Genomic DNA, 24,418 nt, shown 5'->3' on the forward strand with positions numbered 1-24,418 from the left:
TGTTTATTTCTCTAGGCGTTTGCTCTTTGGGTAGGGTTTTGTTGATATATGTCCAAATCTTTGTCTGTGCTTAAGCGTCGGAAATTCATGGGAAGTTTCTCGGAGACCGCTTCTAAGATCAAAACTTGTTTATATGAGGGCTTTGAGGAGGCTCGGAAAGCTTGGAGTGGTCTAGCACCTGTTCTTGAAGTGTGTATCATATTTTTGTGCAAGAACTCATGGACACGATTGCGCAGTATGCTATGAATGTAGTCGTCTTGTTTGAGGACACCGTGGCCAGTTCGCCGTCACCACAATTCGAAGATAGGCATAGCTCAACTATCAGCAGAGATATTTGAGATAGCCGCTGGATGCCCTTATGTTTGTATATATGCTCAGTTGGTTTGAGGATATCTATGCGTCGTATAAGTCATTGAGTCTAGGGTCTTGTGTTACAGTCTAGCACTTGAACTTGCATACTTGCACTCTCCTTGCACAATTGGAGCCTCGACACCCCCATTGTACCCGTGAATCTTGGGCTTGGAGCTGAGTGTGCTGTCAGCCAGAGTCTGAATAGGTTCTATGAGTTTAGTCGAGCTTCCCTTGGGCTTGGACTCTCCTATTGTGCATTTGAGTTGCTTTGTTCCATATTACTATACAATCTCTATCTCTATGTTTGGATTGAGATTTCTTGCATAATGCACTGAGGAGCACCACAGTAGAGAGCACGACATAGATTTCTTCCTACCTGTCTCTAATCTCATAGTAGGTCGGTTTTCTAATAAAATATTGCTCCTCAATCTCCTTCTTTGGATAACAATTCATAGATCGGGCTATCAATGCTTGCGATATGCACAGATCGCAATGTTGAGCTTATGGGGCAGAGGTACAAAAATGGTCAATGGTGAAACATTTGCCAATGTACCTTGAGCTAATAGTGAATTCCAGCTCGCATAGTGTGAAGACCATAGTACTAGTACAAGGCCATCCTTGTGCCATGAAACCAAGGAGAGCAGCACAAGGTCTAAAAACTAGCCAACCTAACTATGTTCTACATGATAATCTTGTTCAGCTTGGAACAACTTCCATAAAATAAAAATAAAAAAAAATCTCAGCACTTCAATGAAAATGTGGTAGCATAACTGCCTGTAGTGAGTCCATAGAGCTTCTTTTGTGTTCTGCTGTAGAGGCAAGGCCTAGTCAGTATTGCGATTTAACCACATAAGAACTTCCTAAGGTATCGATATTTTACTGCAGAGATCATGCACAATATCAACAACACTAAAGGCTTGTCAGTGCATGCAGCTAAGGTGGTGCAAAGGGATTGGTGCAAGAAAAACCAAGAGGCTTCCGGGCGCACGACTTCATGGGTCACACCCTTCCAATCAAGGGTGACATGCCATGTTAGGCGCATTCATGGTCTATTCGTTTGGTTAGTCTATTTGCTAATCGATGCTCAAATCAATTGTGACGAACAGGCTTAATTGCACGCTATCAATTTTGTAAATATGTTTTAAGTCAGTCAACAGCAGATGAGACTTTGTAGGTGTCTTATGTACAGGCCAGGACACCTACATCATTTTTTTTATAAAAGTCAATTGTGAAAAAAAAAAAAACATAAGAACAACAAAACCAGGGCTCATTAACATCCAATCAAGGCCACAATATCCTATTAGAAACAAACTAGAACAAAATGGATTACAAACTAAAACAAAATGGATTAACAGACGTGTAATCTGAAAATAAGTCCAGTGTCATCGATTGGCATTTTGCCATACAGGAGAGACGGGACCGAAAAGAACCCAAAGCTACTATGCCTGAATTTTCTAGCAATAAATGTATCCCTAACCTATCAAAGACTTAGATCGACAAAAAGATGAGAGAAGAAGAAAAGGCATGCAAACATATATTGAGAGGATTGGAGCCTTACTGAAAAATGTGAAACCCGTTGTACGAACCGAGGACCAATATCTCCCCAGTAGAATTGAAGGTTGCTGAAGTGAAACCCTGAAACATTTTCATTGAACTTTTTGCAATCATTATTTTGCATTGAGTCATCTAGAAAAGAAATTTTATCTTTACTGAAAGACAAGTAACACCACCCTTGGGCTTCTCATCTTAGATACATAAACAAAACAAAATGGTTCCGAATAATTATTGCCACGCATAATAGCTTAATCTGTTGTAAGATGTCTTTGAAACTCCTTGCCACCCCCTTTCCTCACTGATTTATCTTGTACCTCATTTTTTTGGCAGTCTCACCTTTGCTACCCTTTTTCTTGTGGGATCGCCAAGGGTCTATGCTAGCACTACTCGTGCCCTGCTAGCCCCATGCATGTAACCCATCCCTGTTTGTGAGGAAGGATGGCAAGAAATGCAAATATGTAGCCCAGTAATTTATCTTACCACTTGTATGGATCGTTCTCTTAAGCCCAAAAATCCTGCTCACTCATCTCTTCACTCACATTAAGGCTTCAGGTACTCAATAGCCCCTCTGTTCACTCTCTTAAGCCCCAAATATCCTGCTTACTCCTCTTTTCACTCACATTAAGGCTTCATGCACTCAATATCCCCTCCCATACACTCAAAGTACAAGCTTCTTGCATGTAACGTTAAAGATTGGCATGCTCTCTTGTGGCCTGATTAAGAAATGCAGGCTACCAACATAGTTACGCATTTGAGGTATCTGCTGGCTTGGACAATCACCTCTCCTAAGCAAGTCAAATGCAACTTTTATTATGTGTTAACTACATTGGCTGGTCAGTCATTCTGGTGGCTATATGTTATGCATCCTGAAAACCTTTTGGAAGACTAAGCATCATAAGAAGCCTTTGTGTCTATTAGCTAAGGAAAAGCGATGTGCTCCGAGGTGTCACAAAGGCTTGCTCTCGCCATCCCCTCCCCTGCCTTGCGCGCTGCTTTCAGCCCTCCCCTTGCGCGGCCGCCCCCTGCGCGCTGCTCCTGCCCGCAGCTCCGCCCGCTGCCCCTGCGGCTCCCTACCCCCGTCTAACGCCGCCCGCTGCCCTCCCCCTCCCCCGGCCGCTGCCCCACCCCTGCCCGCCCCTAGCTGCGTACTCCCCGGCCACTCGCCCCTTATTCTCCCGTTTGCATTGCCTCCCTCCCCGCCCCCCCTTTTTTCTGCTCGCAGGAGTTTGTCCCCACGGCCTGCTGGGAGCTTCGCGTCCTTCCCGCCTTCTTCGACTCAGCAGCAAACGCAGATGGAGGCTCCAGCTCCGCCACATAGGGACTCTACCGAAGCCCCCTCGCCCCACCCCGCTGAGCCCACCATTCGACTTGCTCTTTCACCGACAGAGCAAGCGAGCCTAGCTAAATAGGTAGAGCGCTTGAAGGCAACTTCTATCATCTGCAAGATTCTCGGTACCCGACCCAACAGAGGAGAGCTGCGTGACCTTCTCCAGGCCCACCTACTTGCATAGGTGGGCAAGATCTTGGACATACAAATACTCGGACGAGGCTACTATCAGATCGAGTTTGAGACCTCTGAGATGGCGTCAAAGGTCATCGCCATGAGTCCATTGACCATCCGAGCAGCTCGAGCCCACTTTCGACAGTGGAGACATGGCTTTGACCCTGCTTCGGATGTTTTGGTAGAGGAGGCAGACATCCCCATCTCCGTATGCTTTCCTGGTTTGCGGAGGGAGTACTTACCACTTTTGTCTAGGATAGGCTCAGCGATTGGGACTGTCCTGGAGACACCTCGCACGGCAGCCTCAATAGCTGCCAAGGCGGCCGGCATTCCCTCAGTTCGCTTTCTGGTTAGGGACACTCATACGCTCCCAAAGGTCTTTCTTCTGCCTCGAGTGAGTGGGGGTTGGTGTAGACAGAGCGTGGAGTATTCGGGCCTCCCGAACCAGTGCTTCATTTGTCAAGAGATGGGCCATCTTGCGAACGCCTGTCCACGGAGGAGGCCTCGACCTACACCACAGACTCAGCCCCAGCCTGCAAGGGCTAGCCAACAGCCACAGGCAGAGACAGCGCGCGCACTTGCAGAGCCTCCCTCCGAGGCTGGGGCTCCAGCGGAGGAGGGATGGCAGTAGGTCCGTGGTCGACGATGGCAGGGGCCACAGGCAGAGACAACCTAGCACTCAGAGTGGTCCTCAGGCGCCTGCCCAACAGGAGTCGGTTCCCACGGGGAATCGTTTCGGTCCTCTTGAGCAGGATGAGGTCTCTGCTCTAACCCCCACCTCAGCTTCACCCTCAACAACCCCACCCCCCCCCCCCCCCCCCCCCCCCACCCCCAGAGTTCCCCCCCCTCCTCATCATCCTCCCCCCGCCGCCTCCTCCACTCGCCCCTCTACCTCTGCCGCTCCCCCCGCCCCTCTTCTCCACCACTTCCCCCTGCTCCTACTCCCCCCCCCCTCCCGCTCCAATTCCACAGCCGACCCAGGGGGCAGGGCCATCTCCGGCTGCTAGGAGATCTCTTAGCAGCGCCTTTGCCGCGAGTCGCTTGGCGAGAGAGGGACAGCCTTTCTTGCAACCCCCTCTACAGGTACAGACGTCTCCTTTTGCAGCTATCCCTCGTGGTCTCACGAGCATCGACATGCAGAGCCGATGGGACTTCTTCAACTACGACTTCACTCGTTTTCTCGACGACCCCTCAGCAGACCATGAGGCAACCTGCTTCAGGGTCCATGTTCTGTTCCTTGCAGCTAGGGGGATAGAGGCCTTCGACTAAGCAGTTGGCTTCTCTTTTCCCCTTTGCGGCTTCACTCGTTTTCTCGACGACCCCTCAGCAGACCATAAGGCAACCTGCTTCAGGGTCCATGTTCTGTTCCTTGCAGCTAGGGGGATAGAGGCCTTCGACTAAGCAGTTGGCTTCTCTTTTCCCCTTTGCGGCAGGGACCAGACTGACTGGACTCTTGACTCAGTGTTGGGGTGGTTACACACACAAGCCCTAGAATTCTCTCACCACATGGGAGAACTAGGAGTTACAGACATGCTTCAGACTTTGTGGCCATTGGCCAAGTTTGCGGTGACCCCTCCAGATACAGCAGGATCTAGACACATTGTGGTCTACTTCTTTGCCGATACGCAATGCTTGCCATGCTATGTACACATTCATGAGGACTCCTCGACAGAGGAGGTTGCTTTACGGATGGCTCGCTCTACTTGGGCTTGGGCTAGGCACTTGTTGCAGTCACGCCTATCTAGAGGACGCTCGGATGCGGCTTATTCCCCATCCAAGCCAGCCTCGAAGATAGCACGTTTAGCTACTGCAACAACATCTGTTGTCTCTCGCTCCCCATGAGGATCGTCTCATGGAACGTGCAGGGACTTGGTGGGCCTCAATTTCAACGTCAACAGGGCCAACTGCGTTAGGAGCTTCAGTGCTGCCTTGTGGAAGGAGAGATTGATCTCCTTATGCTACAGGAGCACCATCTGTGTGAGAGCCGCATTAGACGTTGTGGTCAGCTCTTGCGTGGACGGTATGATACTTTTTCGTCAGCTGCTTTTGGACCTAGAGGCATCCAAGGTGGGGTATGTATGACTATTGCGGATTCTTTGCAGCAGGCCATTGTGGGCAGAGGGATTATTATGCCAGGCAGGGCTCAGTGGATTACTATGAAGGTTCACGGTTGCCTTGTGGCCTTCGTGAACATCTATGCGCCCAATGTAGTGAGTGTACAAGCAGAGTTTTGGTCACAGATAGCTGAGTCTCTGCCGCACGCAGAACACTGGTGCATAGGGAGGGACTTCAACATGTTGGAGGACCCTTCTGAGAGGATTCGTGGTAGCCATGCTACTATGCATGGAGTTGAGCTCGCAGCTTGGGAGAGGTTGTGTATGACTCTGAGGGTCTCGGATGTGTGGTAGCACTCTAGTTTTGTGAGGCCCCCAACCAACCTAGCCTTCTCTCGTGACCGCAGAGTGGGAGGAGTGAATCTATCGCGGATAGATCGCTTCTACACTAGTGACCATTTCAGTGACTTGGGAGGGACAGTTGGCATTCTCGCAGGGACTTCCTTCTCGGACCATGCACCAGTGATCCTCACAATGGCAGACAAGTAGAGGAGGGGGAGCACGATGCTTCGCATCCCAGAGAGGGTCTTGCTGGACTCTGCACTCAGAGAGCGAGTAGAGACTCTTTGGACAGAGCATAGTTACCCGGAACGCGGAACGGGAACGGCGACGAGATCCCCGCGGAACGGGGGAACGGCTAGGGGTCCGGAATGGGAACGGCGCGGAACGGGAGGTATAAAAAACACCCAAATAGTGCATTTTTTAGCTCCTTGTGTTCAAATACAAGGAGTATTAGAGTGCTTTGACTCTAATACTCACAAAAAACTCGTTTTGAAGACCATTCAACCTTGCTATGACTAGATGATGAGAGAGAGAGAGAGAGAGAGAGAGAGAGAGAGAGAGAGAGAGAGAGAGAGAGAGAGAGAGAGAGAGAGGGAGAGGTAGAGATTTGAGAGAGTGGGAGGGAGAGGAAGAGAGCTTGAAGGCTTGAAGCCTTGAGCCTTGAGAGAGTGAGTCTTGAGAGGAAGAGATCTTGAGAGTGTGAGAGGGAGAGAGCTTGAGCCTTGAGGATTAGCTTGTGGAGAGAAACGGGGAGGGGGGTGCATTTTATGAGTCCTTGAGGCCTTGCACACTTCAAAAAGAAGCCCAAACATTTACTTCAATTTTTTTAATTTTTGCCAAATTTGTTTGTAGCCGTTGGCCGTTCCAGGGGCATTCCGGAACGTTTCTGGGGCGTTCCGGAACGGCCGTTCCGGTTTGCACTGGCCACTCGGAACGTCAGACATTCCGGGACGTTTCGGAACGTTCGGGAAGGAAACTGCCCCCCGAAACGCCGGAACGAGGGCTAGGGGGCGTTCCCCGGTAACTCTGGGACAGAGAGTTTGGACATGCAAGATTCTCCTGCTGACAGAGTGGCCTCAGGACTAGCTCAGATTAGTCGTTTCTTTCTCCAGGAGTCTTTGGCTTGCCGGGCTGTAGCGAGAGAGGAGCAACAGCGTCTCAGACGAGGCATTGCTTCGTTGCAGAGGATGCTAGAGCAACATCCAGACGGTCCTTGGTTGGAGAAGAAGCTACAGCAAGCTCGCCCCCCAGGAGCTTGTTAGCACAGAGGAGCGGCGACATGAGTTTGCTTTCGATCGACAGGCATCTCAGTGGACACAGGTGGGCGTCAGAGTGATTGGTGCTTTCTTCGAGGCAGTGGGACCTCGGCATTCGCATGCCAAGGTCAGTCAATTGAGGAGGCCCGACGAGTCAATTGCTTTTGAGCTCGAGGATATGCGTGCAGTTGCTACTGACTTTTACTGTGAGTTACTGTCTGCAGAGCCTCAGTCAGAGCGTCAGGATGCATGCAGGGAGCAAGTGTGGACACAGATGCCTTGCCTTGTGACTAAGGAGATGCGTTAGAGACTTGAGCTGCCACTTCAGCTTGCGGAGTTGCACACGGCTCTTAGTACCCTCCCCCGTGGTAGCTATCCAGGTGAGGATGGGTTGACTCCCAGTTTTTTCTTGGAGTACTGGGACTTGCTTGGCCCAGATCTCTGTAGTGCTTTTCAATACATCTTGCACACAGGAGTGATGCCTGACAGCATGAGTGAGGGTCTGATTTACCTCATTCCCAAGGAGGGTGGCTCCTTGGATGAGATTCGACAATGGTGCCCCATCACCATCCTCAACTCAGCCTACAAAATTCTTGCCAAGGCTCTGAGTTTGAGGATCCACACACTTCTAGAGAGCCTTATACATGGGACTCAGATAGGTTTTGTCAAGGAGCACAGTATCCTTGACAACATCTTTACTTTTTGGGAGGCTTTTGCCCTAGCGCGGCTCCGTGGTGAGGACCTGGTGATTCTTCTTCTCGATTTTGAGAAGGCATACAACAGAGTTGACTGGGACTTTCTAGAGGGCACTCTACGCAGGATGGGTTTCTCAGATGCTTGGATCAGAGGGGTGTCAGCTTTGTACAGACATGCACACAGTCAGGTACTTTTGGCAGGAGGTAGAGGTGATCGTTTCATGCTCATACAATCGGTCAGACAGGGCTGTCCTCTTGCCCCCTTCCTCTTTCTGTTCTATGATGAGGCGATGAGCAGGTTTTTGGTGTCACAGCAGGTTGGTCTACGAGGCTTAGCACTCCGTATTCGGGGAGATGAGCTACTGGACGCTGAGTTTGCTGACGACTCAGCCTTGTATTTAGATGGCCAGGAGTCCGACGTGCACAGGTGTGCGCAAGCTCTGGAGACCTTTTGTTGTGCATCTGGCGCACGGATCAACGGGAGATAGACAGTGGCTTTCTTGGTTGGTAGTGCTCATGTGCCCGATTGGATGCCAGGAGAGGGTTTTCGGTGGAATCCCTCATGGACTGCAGTTCGGTACTTGGGCTGTCACGTTGGTTTGGACTTGTCTCCCGAGCAGCAGATTGCTCCCCTCCTCCTGTCTATCAGGAGGAAGTTGTTACACTGGTGCTCAGCACAACTTTCTTTGGCTGGCAAAGTAGTAGTGGCCAACCAGGGAGCAGACTCCTTCTTGGGAAGTTTTCATAAGTCAAAGGACCTTCTTCAGGTGAGGAGCCCTGGAAGGAGTTCTTGTACAGCGGCTTCATGTAGGGTGCCTCAGGCTGGAGGCCCCTGGCGACCTTCGACCAGATGGATCTTCACAGAGATGCGCAAAGTTGGTTTGAGTAGGAGACTGGAGGACCGCTTCGCTGTGAGTTTGCTTTGATCTTGGGAGCACTTGGGGCGAGGCCTGGAGCAATGATAGCCTACTTGCACGGAGGAGCGCCTATGACAGCCCCTTGCCTGGAACCCCATGGTTAGCACTCAAAGAGGCCACTTGGTTGGTAGTCAGCCTCATGTTTCTTGGGGTCTCATGGCAGCAGGTCCAGCACGCTCTTTAGGTGACTGGTTAGAGTTTTCAGGCTTGTCAAAGGAGTTGCAGGGTTTCCAGCTACAGGGCATGAGAGGGGTGCAGAGCATGTGCCAAGACATCTCAGAGGCAGTTCCAGCTGAGTGGCTCACACCTCTGGAGCAAGTAGCACCCAGGTGGATGGGAGCCTTCACACGATTGGAGGTTCTCATCTCAGTCCGGGCCTGCTCAGAGATTGTTCCATCCCTGTTTTTCGAGTTACAGGGTGAGGGACACTTACAGCGAGTTGCAGTAAAGGCCCCGCAGGTTGCAGAGTACTGTTTTCAGAGGATCCGAGTGGTGGGCATCTGTGGGAGGACTTGTGTCATCGATCCTGACCCAATAGCTCTTGAGACTGGACACTGGAGACTCTGGGCTTGGGAGTGTTGTCCACTGGCACGAGTACAGTGGGATCCTGAAGAGTGGCTTTGGAGGGACCCTTTCACTTTTGCAGACCACCCAAGTGTCCCGTTCTTTCAGTACACTGTTCGACTGGGACATCGCATACTAGCAGCACAGAGAGAGGCCCACCCAGGTGCAGCACCTCATTGGCAGGAGGAGGGTCTCACAGTTGAGTTCTTGGCTGCTTTTTGGGAGACGTTGTGGGATTCCAGACAGCCGAGGCGAGTCACCTTGTTTCAGTGGCTAGTCGCACACAGAGCTACAACAATTGGGAGTTGGCTAGTGCATAATGGTCTCTCGGCCGCATGTGCAGCTTGTGACCATCTTGTGGAGAGTCAGCGTCACTGTCTTTGGGACTGTCCTTTGGCACAGTAGGTGTGGCTTCGTGTCCTTCGGCTGATGTCTGCTCTCTCCACGGCTCGACAGTACACTTGGGGAGCAGCGGCTTGGTCCACCCTCACGGGCCCGGCACTTCAATTTGAGCTATCTTCCACCAGCAGGATGATAGTGATGCAGGGGGGGCCACCTACACTCCAGCCTGCCACATAGCTTACTCCACAGGAGTGGTGCAGTGATAGAGAGGAGTGTTGAGAGCTCATCAATGGCCTGACACTCTGGTTCATCTGGCGGGCAAGTTGTTTCCGCATCTTTGAGGCTCGCCTGGTGCCACCAGCAGAGATTGTTCGTGATCTTTGGCTAGAGCTCATCCACACTCTCAGAGGACATGAGAGACTACAGGGCAGCTCCGACCACATGCGGGAGCGCAGAGAGGCTTTCCTTCGACTCTGGCGTCCTCCGCCTCGGCCTTTCTACACCATGGTCCAGAGTGTACTCCGATGGCACTACCGACCACCTGTGTGGCTTTTCCCTCCTCCCATCTCTTGATTTAGACTCATTGTACATATGCTGTTTTTTCATTGGGAGAGTTAACCCATCATGGTTGTTGTAGCCCTCTCTTGAAGAGGTGGCTGTAGCCCTATGGGCAATTTCATTAACTAATAGAAGGATCTTTTTCTCGGAAAAAAAAAAAAAGACAGATCGGTTGATTGGCATATATGCAGGTCTCACGTGCGCAATGCACTTGAGCCACGTGAACAACCTACTACTACATGTTAGCGCTAGACTGACTTAGGAATCTAGCATGCCATTTTGTGACCCTCTAGGACATGCATGTTCAGGAAAATCATTATAGTTGCATACCAACACTTGCACAGTACAATCACATAAGCATATAGGCATATGAACAGTCTCTTGGCCATTTATTAATAAGCAAACCTTCTTTAAGTGAGGTCGTGCAATAAATCCTATTGCTCAATTTCTACTTCAAAGCCTATTTGCGTGAGCACCTTGCATCATCCAAAGGGCAGATCAATACCCTCATCACCAGCACTTCAAGTCCCTCACCATCAACCTTTCCATCCTACAGCCATCAGCGTTTTTAGATGAAACATCAGCATTTTCAGCCGGCATCCATCAGCCTTTTCAATATCAGCATTCATCCTTGCAAATGAACGCTTTTAGTATTCAGCCAGTATCCTTGTAGCAGGCTACAATGTCACTTTCACATGACACACAATTAGTACAGTTGGTTTGGGCTTATTCACACTGGACGGACTCTCTGGGCTGGACTTTTACACGAGGATACGGACGGTGGTCTAGTGGACATCGTGGCCAGGTCACCACCACTCAGTTTAGGGATAGACATTTATGAGCCCTAGGTGGCTCTTTATGGTTGTACATATGAGGAGTAGTTGTTGGATCATGATTATCATCTTCTTCATTATATGGTCCAGTGTCTTCGTTTAGAGTAGCGAGTCTATACACACAGCACGTCTACACCATCCCTGCACATCGGAGCCTCGACACCCCATTGTACCTATGAGTCTTGGGCTGGTGTAACAAACTGCTGACGTGTCGACCTACTGAAGAACGGAGCTACCGGCCGAGGGGCCTAAATCCTAAGAAGAACAAGTAACAGAAGACGTGTCACAAAGTGATGACGTGGTTGCCCGAGAGCAGAAAACCCTAACCCTAATTTCTGCCAAAAACCCTAACTGCTTAAACCCTAATTTTGGAAACCTAACCCTAAAACTGCAAAAACCCTAACCCTAACCCTAAGGGCAGCGTGCCAGATTTCTGAAAAATTGCGTTGGCATGATGACGTGGCAAGCTGTACGGATTTCCATGATTTACGTTGGCAGCTTTCTGGCTTTGCTTTTGGACCAGATGCTTTTAACTTTGAAGGCTTTTCACTGTAATTGCTTTTTAGGCCAAGGGGCTTTAAATTAGAGGTTAGGGCTCATTCTCTGGCATGCTTCCTGGAGAAGGTGCAGAGTCTGGAGTACCGGCTTGCCATTTTGCAAACTGGGGAGCTTTACGACAACAGTTCTGTGCGGCATTCAGGCTAGGTGACTACCAAGAAAAGGTTTTGGATGAGTTGGCCAACATGGTGCTCCAACCTGAGAAGACTTTTGCCGAACTCATGACTAAAACCAAGTGTCTGGTTGCCAAGCTTCCTCAACAGCTAGGGGAATTTATGGTTAAGAAGTGGGTGGAAAAGGAGCTTCCCAAAACTTTCCAGCAAAAACTCAGAGATAGTCTCCAACCTGACGCCACTCTAGAGGAGTTTGTCGCAGCTCCTACCAGGATAGAGGGAGCCAGGAAGCTGTTCACCAACTCCCGTCAGGTAGAGACCCCCTCAGTGTTTTCGGAAAGTCCTTCTGATCCGTTAACTTCTTTACATAGGGAACTTGAAGCCTACAATGCGCTCTTCAAGAGGAGAAATCAATCTCTCTTAGACAGGAGAAACCCCCACATCTAGAGGCGTTGGATCAAATCAAGAGAGAGCTAGAAGAGCTTCGGTCTCAGCAGGAGACTAAGGCTATGGTATGGTGCAGCTCGTGTCGCTCTCCAAGACAATCTCCACAGGACTGTCCCCTTCGGGCTTATTGCCACTTCTGCGAAAAGTCTAGGCATGAAGACAAGGATTGCTACTATATCAAGCGATTGCGACAAATACAACAAAGTCTAGGTCCTTCTCTCCAACAAGGGCTAGCACCTGCATCCAACATGGTTTCACCCTATGGCCATCAAAACCCGATGCCACCTCTGTTGACAAGACCTCCTATGCCAGGTATGCACAACAATTTTGCATCCCCCAGCTTTTATCATGCTAATGCTCCTTCAGTTCCCCAAAGCTTCTACACGTTAGCATCCGTCCCCATGCAGCAAGGGCCGAGACCACCTCGCCCCTCCAATAGGCCAATTTTGTGCTATAGGTGTGGGGAGTATGGACATTATCAGAGCAAATGTCCGTTGCCAGAAGGGTCCCCCCTTGCCAACACTACCTTGAAGCTAAGGATCACTATAGTAAGGACTTCCCAAAACTACGTGCATCAACATCTGCAAGCACAAGCTAGAACCAGCAAGAGTTTACATTCCCAAAGGTTAACCTCATCACAGTAAGAACCGTTCCACAGGCCCCGCCTTTTACTCTTGTAGTTGCCTCTCGAGATGGGTTGAAGCAGGTGGAACAACCGGCTGGTGTGCTCACACAGGCACAAAGAGCTGCTCTTGGTCTCAACCTCCCTGGCGGTCCAACTTTTTCGTCTCCAGTCACACAAATGAGTCAAACTCCCCTAGTAGCTGACAAACCAGCAGGTAGTGCCAAGAGCTAGCCTACCTCTCTTCTGTCAGATATTGATGGTGCTTTCATGGAAGCGGTAGAAGACTTGCACAAGCTTAAGATACCAGAGCAAGCATTGATCGAAAGAGAGAAGCCTACAACAAAGACTATCTTGAAAAACAGCTTTCAGCAAGTGTCACTGTACGACATGCTTCGACTTGATGCAAATTTCGAAGTGACACCCTTTCCATCATCAAGTCTTTGTATCCTGGTGCAGGGCCTAGTGGCGGGCACCTACCTGTGCAGCCCTTGGAGTCCTGCATGATTTCTTATCCAGCTGCTCCGCTCACCAACTACAAAAGTCCTCGTCTCACCTTGTCTATTCTTGGGCATCAATTCTCACGCGTCATAGTGGATGGTGGATTTGGGATCAATCTGATGCCAGAGTTCACTATGTTGGCTTTAGGTTTGCATCCTACCCACCCTGCTCCATTCACTATTACATTGGCGGACCAAAGCACAATCTATCCAGTGGGCATAGTAGAGAAGGTGCCTCTGAAGGTACAAGACTTCACATTTAGCTTGGATTTTGTGGTAGTCAATCTTTTCTAGATGGAGGGAGGATTTCCTTTGCTTATTGGTAGACCATGGTTGCGGCATACTAAGGCACTTCATGATTTGCTCTCTGTAGAAAGCCATCTTCGTGCCCAGCTCATGTGCTGGCTGTATCCATGTCCTCCTGGTGTCTAGCTAAGTCAAGTCCTGGCGGATGAGCCCGGTGAACTCGGACTGTGTAAGAGTGAGAGATAGTGTGTCCAGTGTGTATTGGAAGGGTGGCAATCTGTCTATGTTGAGCCCATGCGCCTGAAACCATGATGCCATCTCCCCATACCAGCATGTTGTATCTCCCTGTATGGCTAACTGTCGAGAGGACTCGAGTGCAAAGCGGGTATATCTGTCTCTAGGAAGTTCCCATATGCGGTGTATGAAGAGACGGATCTGGTGAGCGCCTCAACTACTAGTGAGAAATGAAATGTAATATTAACTTCTTCAAAAGGCCAAAATGACCTATCATACCAAAAGGTTACATGTGGTGAATCTAATACAAGGTCTGGGTACAAAAAGTACAAAGAAATGAAAAAAAAAAAAGTGGGTAGGGGTGGGGTGAAAGCTGATACAAAGGGAATACAAAGGGTGAGCTGATACAATGGAGCTCTCTGACAATCGAGGCATCACATAAATATACATCAATATCCAAAAGGCTATAGAGATTCAATGTCCTCCAAGGTAGGCACTCTGTTGGGACGGCTCCTTTGTCGCACCATATGGTATGGATCCTCTATTGCAATATGCGTCAATGTCGAGAGGGCCCCCTCATCCGTGGGCGACGGGACCGCCCCAACTCTATCGCTCGATCCAGCAGTATGCCTCTGGTGCCTCTAGTGTTGTTATGTTGTGGGGGCTACTCGAACTCCTCTGTCTGTGACTGAAAGAAATCTGTAATCTTCCATTGTCGTTGGATCTCTCTCATTGTGCCCCTCTTCAAGAGGTCCTCTCTGTGTTTGCTAATCTCCAGTAAGTATAATCCGAGGCATCTCTGATCCTGGTATCTCATGACTCTAGAAAGTTGCCCAAAATCCTCTCTGAATAGACAGTGAAAGCGACCTCGTATCTCATAGTATATTGGGCAATGACATATGTAATGTAGCTCTGTCTCGGGCTCTATCTAGCACACCTGACAAAATCCTGGACTCAACGGGTACTCCTCTAAATCTGCTTGTCTCGATCTCTAGCTGATGTGAGGATGTGCGTATCTGACCAATAGAACATCGTATCCCGTGGGATAGATGAGTATCCATGTATCCTGGTCTGATAACAAAACCATCCTCCGTGAGCTGGAGAAGATGCTCTCTGTAGAAAGTCATCTTCGTACCTAGCTCATGTGTAGGTTGTATCCATGTCCTCTTCGTATCCAACTGAATCAAATTCTGTCTGATGACCCTGTAATCTCTGCCCTAGTGACAGAGATGGAGGGTGCATCCAGAGAGTACTGAAATGGCGGTAGCCGATCCATATTAAAGCCATGTAACTGAAACCAAGATGGCATCTCTGCATACCAACATGATCTATCTCCCTGTGTAGCGTGGATAGTGTGTCATGCTCTCTACAGTGGGTGCTCCTCAGTGCAATGTGCGTGACATCTCACTCAAACAGCATGAAAACGCAGGAAACAATAAATAACAGCAAATCAACACAAAGACATAGCAGCAGACCAGAACATATGGACTCGACTATCTCAAAGCAACCAGTGCAGACTCTCGCGTGGCAGCACACAGCTCCAACCAAGAACTCACGGGTACAATGGGGGATGTCTACTAGACCACCATCTGTATCCCTACCACGTGTCACTGCCCAGCCCAGAGAGTCCGTCCAGTGTAAACCAGACCAACTGTACTAATTGTGTATCTTGTGAAAGTGACATTGTAGCCCTGCTACACCCTGCAATGCCAGTTGTCGCGAAGACTCTAGTGCTCATCGAGCATATCTCCCACGTGCTATGAATGAAATTGATCGTGTGAGTGCCTCCACTACCAATGGAGGAGCCGCGAGCTTCGCCCTAACAATGTCATGTGGTACTGAGGCCTTGGCCCTAATCATCCGAGAAATCATAGACACCAAGGGCTTCTCCATACATCTCCATCCATCAGTACTGCCAGCTCTGCTATGATGATCAACTGAGAGCCCCATATCTCCACTCCGTTCAGCATGGCCGAAGTGACCAAGGTGTCAAAGAGCCAAAGCTTTGTCTGAGGTTCCTCGAACTGAACCTACAAACATATCCTCTCAAGTCTCCCCAATGCTGCATGAGAGAGAGAGAGAGAGAGAGAGAGAGAGAGAGAGAGAGAGAGAGAGCAATGAAATGTTATATTAACGTCTTCAAAAGGCCAAAATGACCTATGAGACCAAACATGTTATATTAAACGTCTGCAAAAGGCCAAAATGACCTATGACACCAAACTGATGCAATCCTTGTGGATCTAGTCCAATGTCTCGATACAAACATAAAATGAGGTAAAGTGAAAGACCAAAGTAGAAAAACTAAAAGACTAAAATCGTCGGACTCAAATCATCATCAATGCCCAAAGATGCCCGGCATTGGGCGTTGTCCAAGAAAGTATTGCATCGGTCACTGAAAAGCTTGATCAATGTCCGCCTCTGTAGATAGTCGTACTAGGCGTCTCCCATATCGTGCTAGAATAGTCATGATCCTTTGATGGAGCCTCCATCGCTGTCGTGGTCGCCCTCGTAGACGTGGGCATCTGGCTCTCCCGAGCTCAGTGGCCCTGTCCTAATATACCTCCGGTATAGATGGGCTTTGAAGTCTCCTGCGAAGCATGCTCATATGGCTGCTGAGTCCCTGTTCTAAAGAAGTCAGTGATCTCCCTCAGTAAACGTCTCCCGGAGAGAGAGAGAGAGAGAGAGAGAGAGAGAGAGAGAGAGAGAGAGAGAGAGAGAGAGAGAGAGAGAGAAATGAAATGAAATGTTATATTAACGTCTTCAAAAGGCCATAATGACCTATGAGACCCGAAAGTTACAAAGTGGTGGATCTGATAAAAAGTCAGAGTAACAAAATAACCTAACAACAGTACAAAACAAAGATATATACTATGGGGTCCTAAGTTGATCGATGTCAACCAAGCAAAAGACCAAGCCAAAAATGGGCGGCTTGTTGGGATAGTTGAATCACAAGAGATCTAGCATCAGACGTTGGCGAATCTCATCAATTTCCTCCATGGTTAGTAGTCTGACCAGGCGTCGTGCATGCCTAGCCAACGTGCTCCGAATTTTCTGTCGTAGCCTCCGTCGATGCTGTGTAGTTCTTCGCAGTCGCGGGCGCCTGGATTTCCCCAGTTCAATCGCTCGGTCAATCAGTGTGCCTCTGGTATGAGACGATGGGGAGCTCTGCTGTGGGAGTGGCTCTTGCGGCTGTCCGGTGTCTGCTCTGAAGAAGTCTGTGATCCGTCTTTGAGACTGGCTAGCCTCGCCATTCATCAGGCTATCTCTGTGTCTATGCAGCTCGAGCAAGAACAAACCCAGACATCTCTGATCTTCGTATCCCATGACTCTTGAGAGTGGTCCAAAACCTTCTCTGAACAAGCAATGGAAGCGGCCTCGTATCTCGTAGTTGACGAGGCAGCGACATGTATAGTGTAGCTATGTCTCAGGTTCCATGTTACACAACGGGCATGTCCTGTCCTCTGCTGGTACTCCGCTGTATCTCCCCGTCTCAATCCGCAACTGGTGAGAAGATGTGCGTAACTGGCCAATAGCACATCGTATCCCATGAGACAAGTGGGTATCCATGTATCTAGGTCTCGCCACAAAACCATCTTCCGTAAGCTGGAGAAGGTGGTCTTTGTAAAAAGCCATCTTCGTGCCCAATTCCTGTGCTGGTTGTATCCATGTCCTTCTGGTGTCTAGCTGGGTTAGGTCTTGGCGTATAAGCTTGGTGATCTCTGACTGTGTAAGGGTGAGAGATGGTGCATCCAACGAGTAATGGAATGGTGGCAGCCGGTCTATGCTGAACCCATGTGCCTGAAACCATGATGTCATTTCCCCATACCAGCATGTTGTATCTCCTTGTCTGGCTAACTGTCGAGAGGCTTCAAGTGCAATGCGAGCATATCTGTCTCTAGGAAGTGCCCATGTGCGGTTTATGAAGGAGACTGATCTGGTGAGCGCCTCCACCACAAGTGGGGGGGCCGCTAGCTCTGCTCAGATAATGGCCCGTGGTACTGATGCCTTGGCTCTAATGAGCCGCGAGATCATAGAGGAGAGGTTTCTCCATGTTCCCCCATCCGTCTGAGCGACCCGTCCTCCCGTGGTGATCTAGTGAAGGTCCCCATATCTCGGTTCCATAGAGCAATGCTGAAGCCACCAAGGTGTCAGAGAGCCACAGCTTCGTCCGGGGCTCCTGAAACTGAACCTGCGAACACATCCTCTCCAATCTACCCAATGCTGCGTGGGCTCTAGTAAGTCTGGTTTCTGCTGCTCTTCTGAGTGAGAATGTAGGTCCACTAAAAACCACTCCAAGGTAGGTGTAAGCGTTTGTGTACTCCACAGTCTCCTGGCCGTATGTGAGTGTAGGTGCTGACCTCCTGATCCACTGTGGGGTGGTACTAAACACCATAACCTTGGTTTTACCCAGGTTGACAGACAAACCACTTTCGTGGGCAAATGTATGCAGAGCATCCAATTGACGTTGCATTCCCTCTGGGGATTCGGAGATCAACACTATGTCATCAGCATATAACAAAAGTGGAATCCATGTCCCTGCCAACTCAGCACCTTTATCCCCATCGTTGTCAATGTAGTCAGAAATCTCATCCACATACATACCGAAAAGAGTGGGAGAGAGCGGGCAGCCCTGCTTCACCCCAATAGTGGAGTGAACCGATGTAGAAAGTCCCTCCGGGGTGCGTACATGCCCTACTACTGATCTGTACAATGCCATGATCCCCCAAATGAGTTTTGTGGGTACTCCCATTTCCTGTAATCTGCGCATCAGTCTAGCTCTGGGTGCCGTGTCGAAAGCTTTGCGGAAGTCCACAAAGCTACAATAGATCCGTCTCCCATGAGATCTACCTTCCTCGATGATGGCCCTGAGTGTTAGGATATGGTCAAGAGTAGAGAAGCCTCTCTTGAATCCTGCCTGCCCAGTTGCACGCATTCCTTCCCTCTCTGCCCATCTACTCAGCTGTTGCTCAAGAATGGATGCATACAACCGTGCCAATGTGTGCCCAATCATAATAGTGCAATAATTCCCAGGCTCCATGGGGTCTCCTGATTTGAAGATAGGTACGATTGTAGATATTCTCCAAGTGTCCGCAAGGCCCTCACACACGACACGGTTAAACATAACCGCTAGAAGCTCTGCTAGTAGGTCTTTGGCATGCATGAAATGCTCAGCTACTAGACCCTCATGATCATATGCTCTCCCAGTCTTCATCTTGTCAATGGCTTTCTTCACCATCTCAGCAGTGAAAAAGACTCATGCATGTGGGCATGGGTCGGGGGGGTTGGGGAGGGGAGGCCGTCAAGGTACTGTGTACAAAGATGATCCGTATTGACCCCAGGTCTCTGTGGAGGAATTAGCGGGGGGGGGGGGGGGGGGGGGGGGACTGCTCATGAAAGAGCCGCCACGCCTCACGCGAGTCCTGACTCAAGAATAGCTGATATAGATCCTGCTCGAGTCTAGCCAAAAAAGCCCTCTTCTTCCGCCGCACCAGGCGTCGGAAGTCCATCTATGATTGTCTGTGAGTGACGTCCCCCAACAGCACCTCCCTCTGAAGTCTGGCTCTAGTCTGGCGGCACTCCTCATCGTACCAGCTGTTTTGAGGCATGCTCCCTGATCGGCGTCTCTACTTAGGCTGGGTGTGTGGGTATGCCTCTGCTGCTGCATCATGTAATGTCTGTGTCAGTATAGTAGTTAGCTCCTCCAGAGGTCGCCCCAGGTCCTCAATGCATAGGCGTCTGTAGATTCTGTCCATGTATACAGAGTCCGTCTCCCTTGTGAATGTGTAGCGAGTAGGGATTGCTACTCGTGGCCTGTGTGCTGCACTGAAATGGAAGGAGATGGTCATTGACACCAGAGCATGATCCACCGCCACCCCGATCGGTATGGGCCCAACTGTGAGATCCTTGATACTAGAGATGAGATTCGGTTGTGCCATGACATAGTCCACCGTGCTGGCTCCATGTCTGTGTGGGAAGCATGTAAAGCCTCTCGCAGCAGCAAATCTTTGTAGGCCGTTCAAGATGGCCAATCTATGTGCAGTGCCCATGTCTATCAGGTGTCGCCCATACTTAGTATATTCTATATCGTGTGATAGTCTGGAAAGGCCCGTCTCTGCCACATCTATCTCTCTTAGCATCTCCTCTGAAGTATCATAAAACACTGCCTGGTGATGGGCAGTCCTAGCATTGAAGTCCCCGAAGATGATAATGTCACCGTCCCTAGAGAACTCCCATATGTCATCATCCAAAATAGAGAAAGGGGACTGTCCTTTGGGTGGTGCATACACTGATGTACTCGGGGGAAAGTAACAAATAGCTAGATAGAGGTATCTGCCTGTCTCTGCTTTCAGTCTCACCCACATGTACCTAGCCTGCTCCTCCTTACGGGCTATATGTATCAGTGGCTGCACATCCTCTCTAAATAACACTGCCACTCCTCCCGAGCCCCGCCCTCTGTGCTCTGAGCGTGTCTCCTGTCTGTAGGCTGTCTCCCACCTATATCCACTGATGTGAGGCATGGATTGCCCAGGGGCCTGGTGTGTCTCAGAGTAGAAGATGATGTCTCTTCCAGTAAAGCTATCCTCAAAAGCACCCACATCAAGACGCATAGATCCATTGCAGTTCCAGGCAGCTACTTTGAGTGTGGTCCCATAAGTCTCGCACCGACATGTGGAGCGTCACTCAAGTATTACCACTTTTCCGTCTCGGTAAAAAGCAATCTTGTCTTTTCCCCTTGCCGCTCTAATCTCCAGCATTACTTCCTGCATATGAGCGATCTGCGAGAGGGTGAGATCGTCCCCAAGAAAGATGCCAGTCTCTTTAAGAGTTGGTCTTTTCTTCAAGAATGACTTCTTTGCTTCCATGGAGGGAAAACGGAGAATGAGTGCTCTTTCTTTTGAGGTTTCTCCACTGCCTCCATTTTTCTTTATGTTGCCCACTCTCCATGCCCTTGTGTGTGTTGGCTCATGAATCCCCATCAAGGCTGTGAGTTCTTTTACTTCTTCGTCCACATTGCCTTTGTCTTTAAGACCGAAAATTCTCACACGTAAAGCGCGCACCCTTCTCCTCTGCTCCTCCTCTAGTGTCTGGTTAATGATGTTGTTGGGTGTGGACGTGGGCGTTATCTCCTTGTCTTTTCCTTTATTGGCCACCTTGATCCATTTCTCGGCTTCGTCTGCCTTCTGTTGGGTTTTGGTAAGAACATCCACCCAAGAAGTCGTCATTACTTTGTGCTGTTCTTCTCCCTCTTTAATGGCCCGTACTTGTTCCTTGATTGTGTTGATTTCTTCAATTACTGAGGGTTGTAGTTCGCCCTCTTCCAGTGTGTTTCTTGATCGGGCTTCGGCGAGTTCTTTCTTGAGTGACGTGATCTCTTCCTCTTGGGTCGTCACTCGGTCTTCCAGTGTGCTTATCTTGCTCTCTTGGATCAGCACACGTCCTTCGAGAATGTTTATTGTGCCCCAGAGATTGCGGTTCATCTTGGTGATGGTCTCCGTCATTTCCTCTTTGCATTTTCGAATGGCATCCTCTAGGGGGTCGGCTTTTTCGTTCGTCTTCCTCATGTTTGATCGCCGTCCGCAAGGGGGTTAGATGCACGTGTGCGCCCACTCTAACAACGGGCGCGGCACTGGATGTACCTGTGCACCCACACTGGCGGCGATCGCGATGAGTAGCGGAGCGCGAGACGGTGTGGCCCGATGCCCTCAATATGTTCAGTGTGTGTGTGTGTGTGTGTGTGTGTGTGTGTGTGTGTGTGTGTGTGTGTGTGTGTGCGCGCGCGCCTCGAAAACAAAAGTGAAGGGGGGGGGGGAGAGGGGGAGCGGGATAGAAATGAAATGAAATGTTATACTAAAGTCCTCAAAAGGCCATAATGACCTATGGGGCCCGAAAGTTAAAAAGTGGTGAGGGCAGGGGGGGGGGGGGGGGGGGGGGGGGGGGGGGGGGGGAAACGACTTCCTACGCGTAGGAGAAGGGGGCGGACATGCTACGCTTAAAAAAAGAGAGGGGGGGGGGGGGGGGGAGGGCATCCTACGCGTAGAGGAAGGGGGGACATCCTACGCATAGAGGGTATAGAGAGAGGGGGGTACTTTACGCGGGCAGCGGGGGAGCAGCTAATGGCGGGGCTGTGCAGGCGGAGCGAGGGGGAGGGGGGCGGGGTTGCGAATGCAGCGCGAGGGGAGGCGCGGCAGAGGAGGGGGGAGCAGGGCGCAGCAGAGGACCAGCGTGGCAGAGGGGCAACCGGGAGGAGGCGCTCAGAGCGCGAGGGGCAAGGGAAGGGAGCGCGAGGGAGAGATGTGATGAAAGGGGCAGGGGAGGGGGAGAGAGAGAGAGAGAAATGAAATGAAATGTTATATTAACATCTTCAAAAGGCCAAAGTGACCTATGAGACCAGAAAGTTACAATGCGGTGTATCTGATACAAAGTCAGATTAACAAAATAAATTAAACTAGAATAACAAAATATAAATACTACGGGATCCTAAACTAAGCAGTACAATGTGAAGACAATATGGGAGGGGAGTATAGATCCATCTTCATCTGCACTCTCGACGACGAAAGAGTATGGCTTGAATCTTTTTCCATAGCCTCCTTCGAAATTGTGTAGCTCCTCTCCTCCCTCGGGGTCATCTAGATCTCCCTAGCTCCAATGCTCGGTCTATGAGAATGCCAGTAGTGCGGGTAGACCTCTCCACCGTCGCTGGTTGCTCCTCTCTCTGTTCTTCTGGGTGTACAGTATCTAGTGTAAAGAAATCTGTGATCTGTCTCTGGGGATGTCTCTCTTCACCTCTCCTCAGTAAGGTTTCTCTATGCTTGTGTAACTCAAGTAGATAAAGCCCAAGACATCTTTGATCATCATAACTCATGACCCTAGATAGAGGCCCAAAACCTTCTCTGAATAGACAGTGAAAACGGCCTCGTATATCATAGTACACTGTGCAATGACATATGTAATGTACTTCTGTCTCTGGCTCTAGATGGCATAAGCGGCATATTCTGTTATTTGCTGGTGTCCCTCTGAATCTGCCTGTCTCAATCTCGAGCTGATGTGAGGACGTGCGTATCTGGCCAATGGCACAACGCAAACCATGCGAAAGATGCGTGTCCATATAGCTAGGTCGAATTACAAACCCATCCCCCGTGAGGTGGAGAAGATGCTCTCTATAGAAAGCCATCTTTGTGCCCAACTCTTGTAACGGCTCTATCCATGTCCTCCTCGTGTCCAACTGGATCAAATCCTGACGGATGAGTCTATTAATCTCTACCCGTGTCAGAGACCTCAAGGGTGCCTAAAGAGAGTATTGAAAAGGAGGCAACCTGTCCATGGTGAAACCATGTGTCTGAAACCATGATGTCATCTGAGCATACCAGCATGATGTATCCCCGTTAAGAGCTAATTGTCTGGAGGACTCTAGAGCCACCCTGGCATATCTGTCTCTGGTAGTATCCCACAGACTGTGTACAAAGGAGACTGATCTTGTGAGCGCCTCAATCTCCATAGGGGGGGCAGCTAATTCCGCTCGAATGATATCATGCGGTACAGAAACCTTGGCTCTAATCAACCGAGAGATTAAACCTTGGCTCTAATCAACCGCGCCTCAATCTCCATAGGGGGGGCAGCTAATTCCGCTCGAATGATATCATGCGGTACAGAAACCTTGGCTCTAATCAACCGAGAGATCATAGATACTAGGGCTTCTCCATACGCCTCCACCTATCCTGGCCTATAGAAGGTCCCCAAACCTACACCCCATATAACATAGTAGAGGCAACCAAAGTATCAAAGAGCCATAACTTTGTTATAGGTTCCTGGAACTGAACCTGTGAACACATCCTCTCCATTCCTCCCAGAGCCGCACCAGCTCTAGTTAGTCTAGTCTCTGCTGCTCTTCTCAAGGAAAATCTCGGCCCAGTAAAGACTACCCCCAGGTAAGTGTATGCATCTGTATACTCCACAATCTCTTGACCATACTTGAAAGTGGGTATTGATCTCCTAACCCATTGCGGTGTGGTGTTAAACACCATAACCTTGGTTTTACCTAGGTTAACACACAATCCACTATTCTCTGCAAAATTGCATAGTGCATCCAATTGTCGTTGCATACCTTCTGGTGAGTCAGATATCAGCACAATATCATCAACATATAGCAACAATGGGATCCACGTCCCTGCCAACTGTGCACCTCTGTCACCCTCTCTATCGATGTAATCAGACACCTCATCAACATACATACCAAATAGAGTAGGAGACAGTGGGCAGCCGTGTTTCACTCCAATGGTAGAGTGAACTAAATCAAATACCCCTTCCGGAGTGCGTACCCGTCCCATCACTGATCTGTACAAAGCCATAATCCCCCAAATCACCTCTATGGGCACCCCCATCTCCTGTAGTCTGCGCATCAATCGAGCTCTTGGTACCATGTCAAATGCTTTACGAAAGTCCACAAAGCTACAATATATTCGTCTCCCATGTGCTCTGCCCTCTTCAATGATGGCCCTGAGTGTCAAAATATGATCAAGAGTGGAGAAACCCCTCCTGAAGCCGGTTTGACCCTTTGCTCGTACCCCCTCGTCCTCAGCCCAATTTCTCAAGTGTTGCTCCAGGATGGATGCATACAACCGCGCCAATGTGTGTCCAGCCATGATAGTGCGGTAGTTCCCAGGCTCTGTAGGGTCACGAGCCTTGAAGATGGGCACAATATTAGACAATCTCCAAGTCTCAGGTAATCCCTCA

The 24,418-nt window shown here is 49.7% G+C and overlaps 1 protein-coding gene and 1 pseudogene across 14 annotated transcripts in view; both read right to left on the reverse strand.

The window, feature by feature from the left end:
- Window positions 1-24,418, reverse strand: part of LOC147449581 (intraflagellar transport protein 172-like) — a 248,756-nt gene that overhangs the window by 138,635 nt on the left and 85,703 nt on the right. For all 14 annotated transcript variants that reach the window (XM_086521995.1, XM_086522001.1, XM_086522003.1 and 11 more), the window contains one exon: window positions 1,910-1,986. In XM_086521995.1, coding sequence (XP_086378121.1) covers window positions 1,910-1,986 — 77 coding nt within the window. The remainder of the gene's footprint in view (window positions 1-1,909; window positions 1,987-24,418) is intronic.
- Window positions 10,595-24,418, reverse strand: part of LOC147449582 (uncharacterized) — a 15,365-nt pseudogene continuing 1,541 nt past the window's right edge.

The sequence above is a fragment of the Adiantum capillus-veneris genome, chromosome 10 (genome assembly GCF_014529385.1).
Source record: "Adiantum capillus-veneris isolate H3 chromosome 10, ASM1452938v2, whole genome shotgun sequence".
Taxonomy (NCBI): domain Eukaryota; kingdom Viridiplantae; phylum Streptophyta; class Polypodiopsida; order Polypodiales; family Pteridaceae; genus Adiantum; species Adiantum capillus-veneris.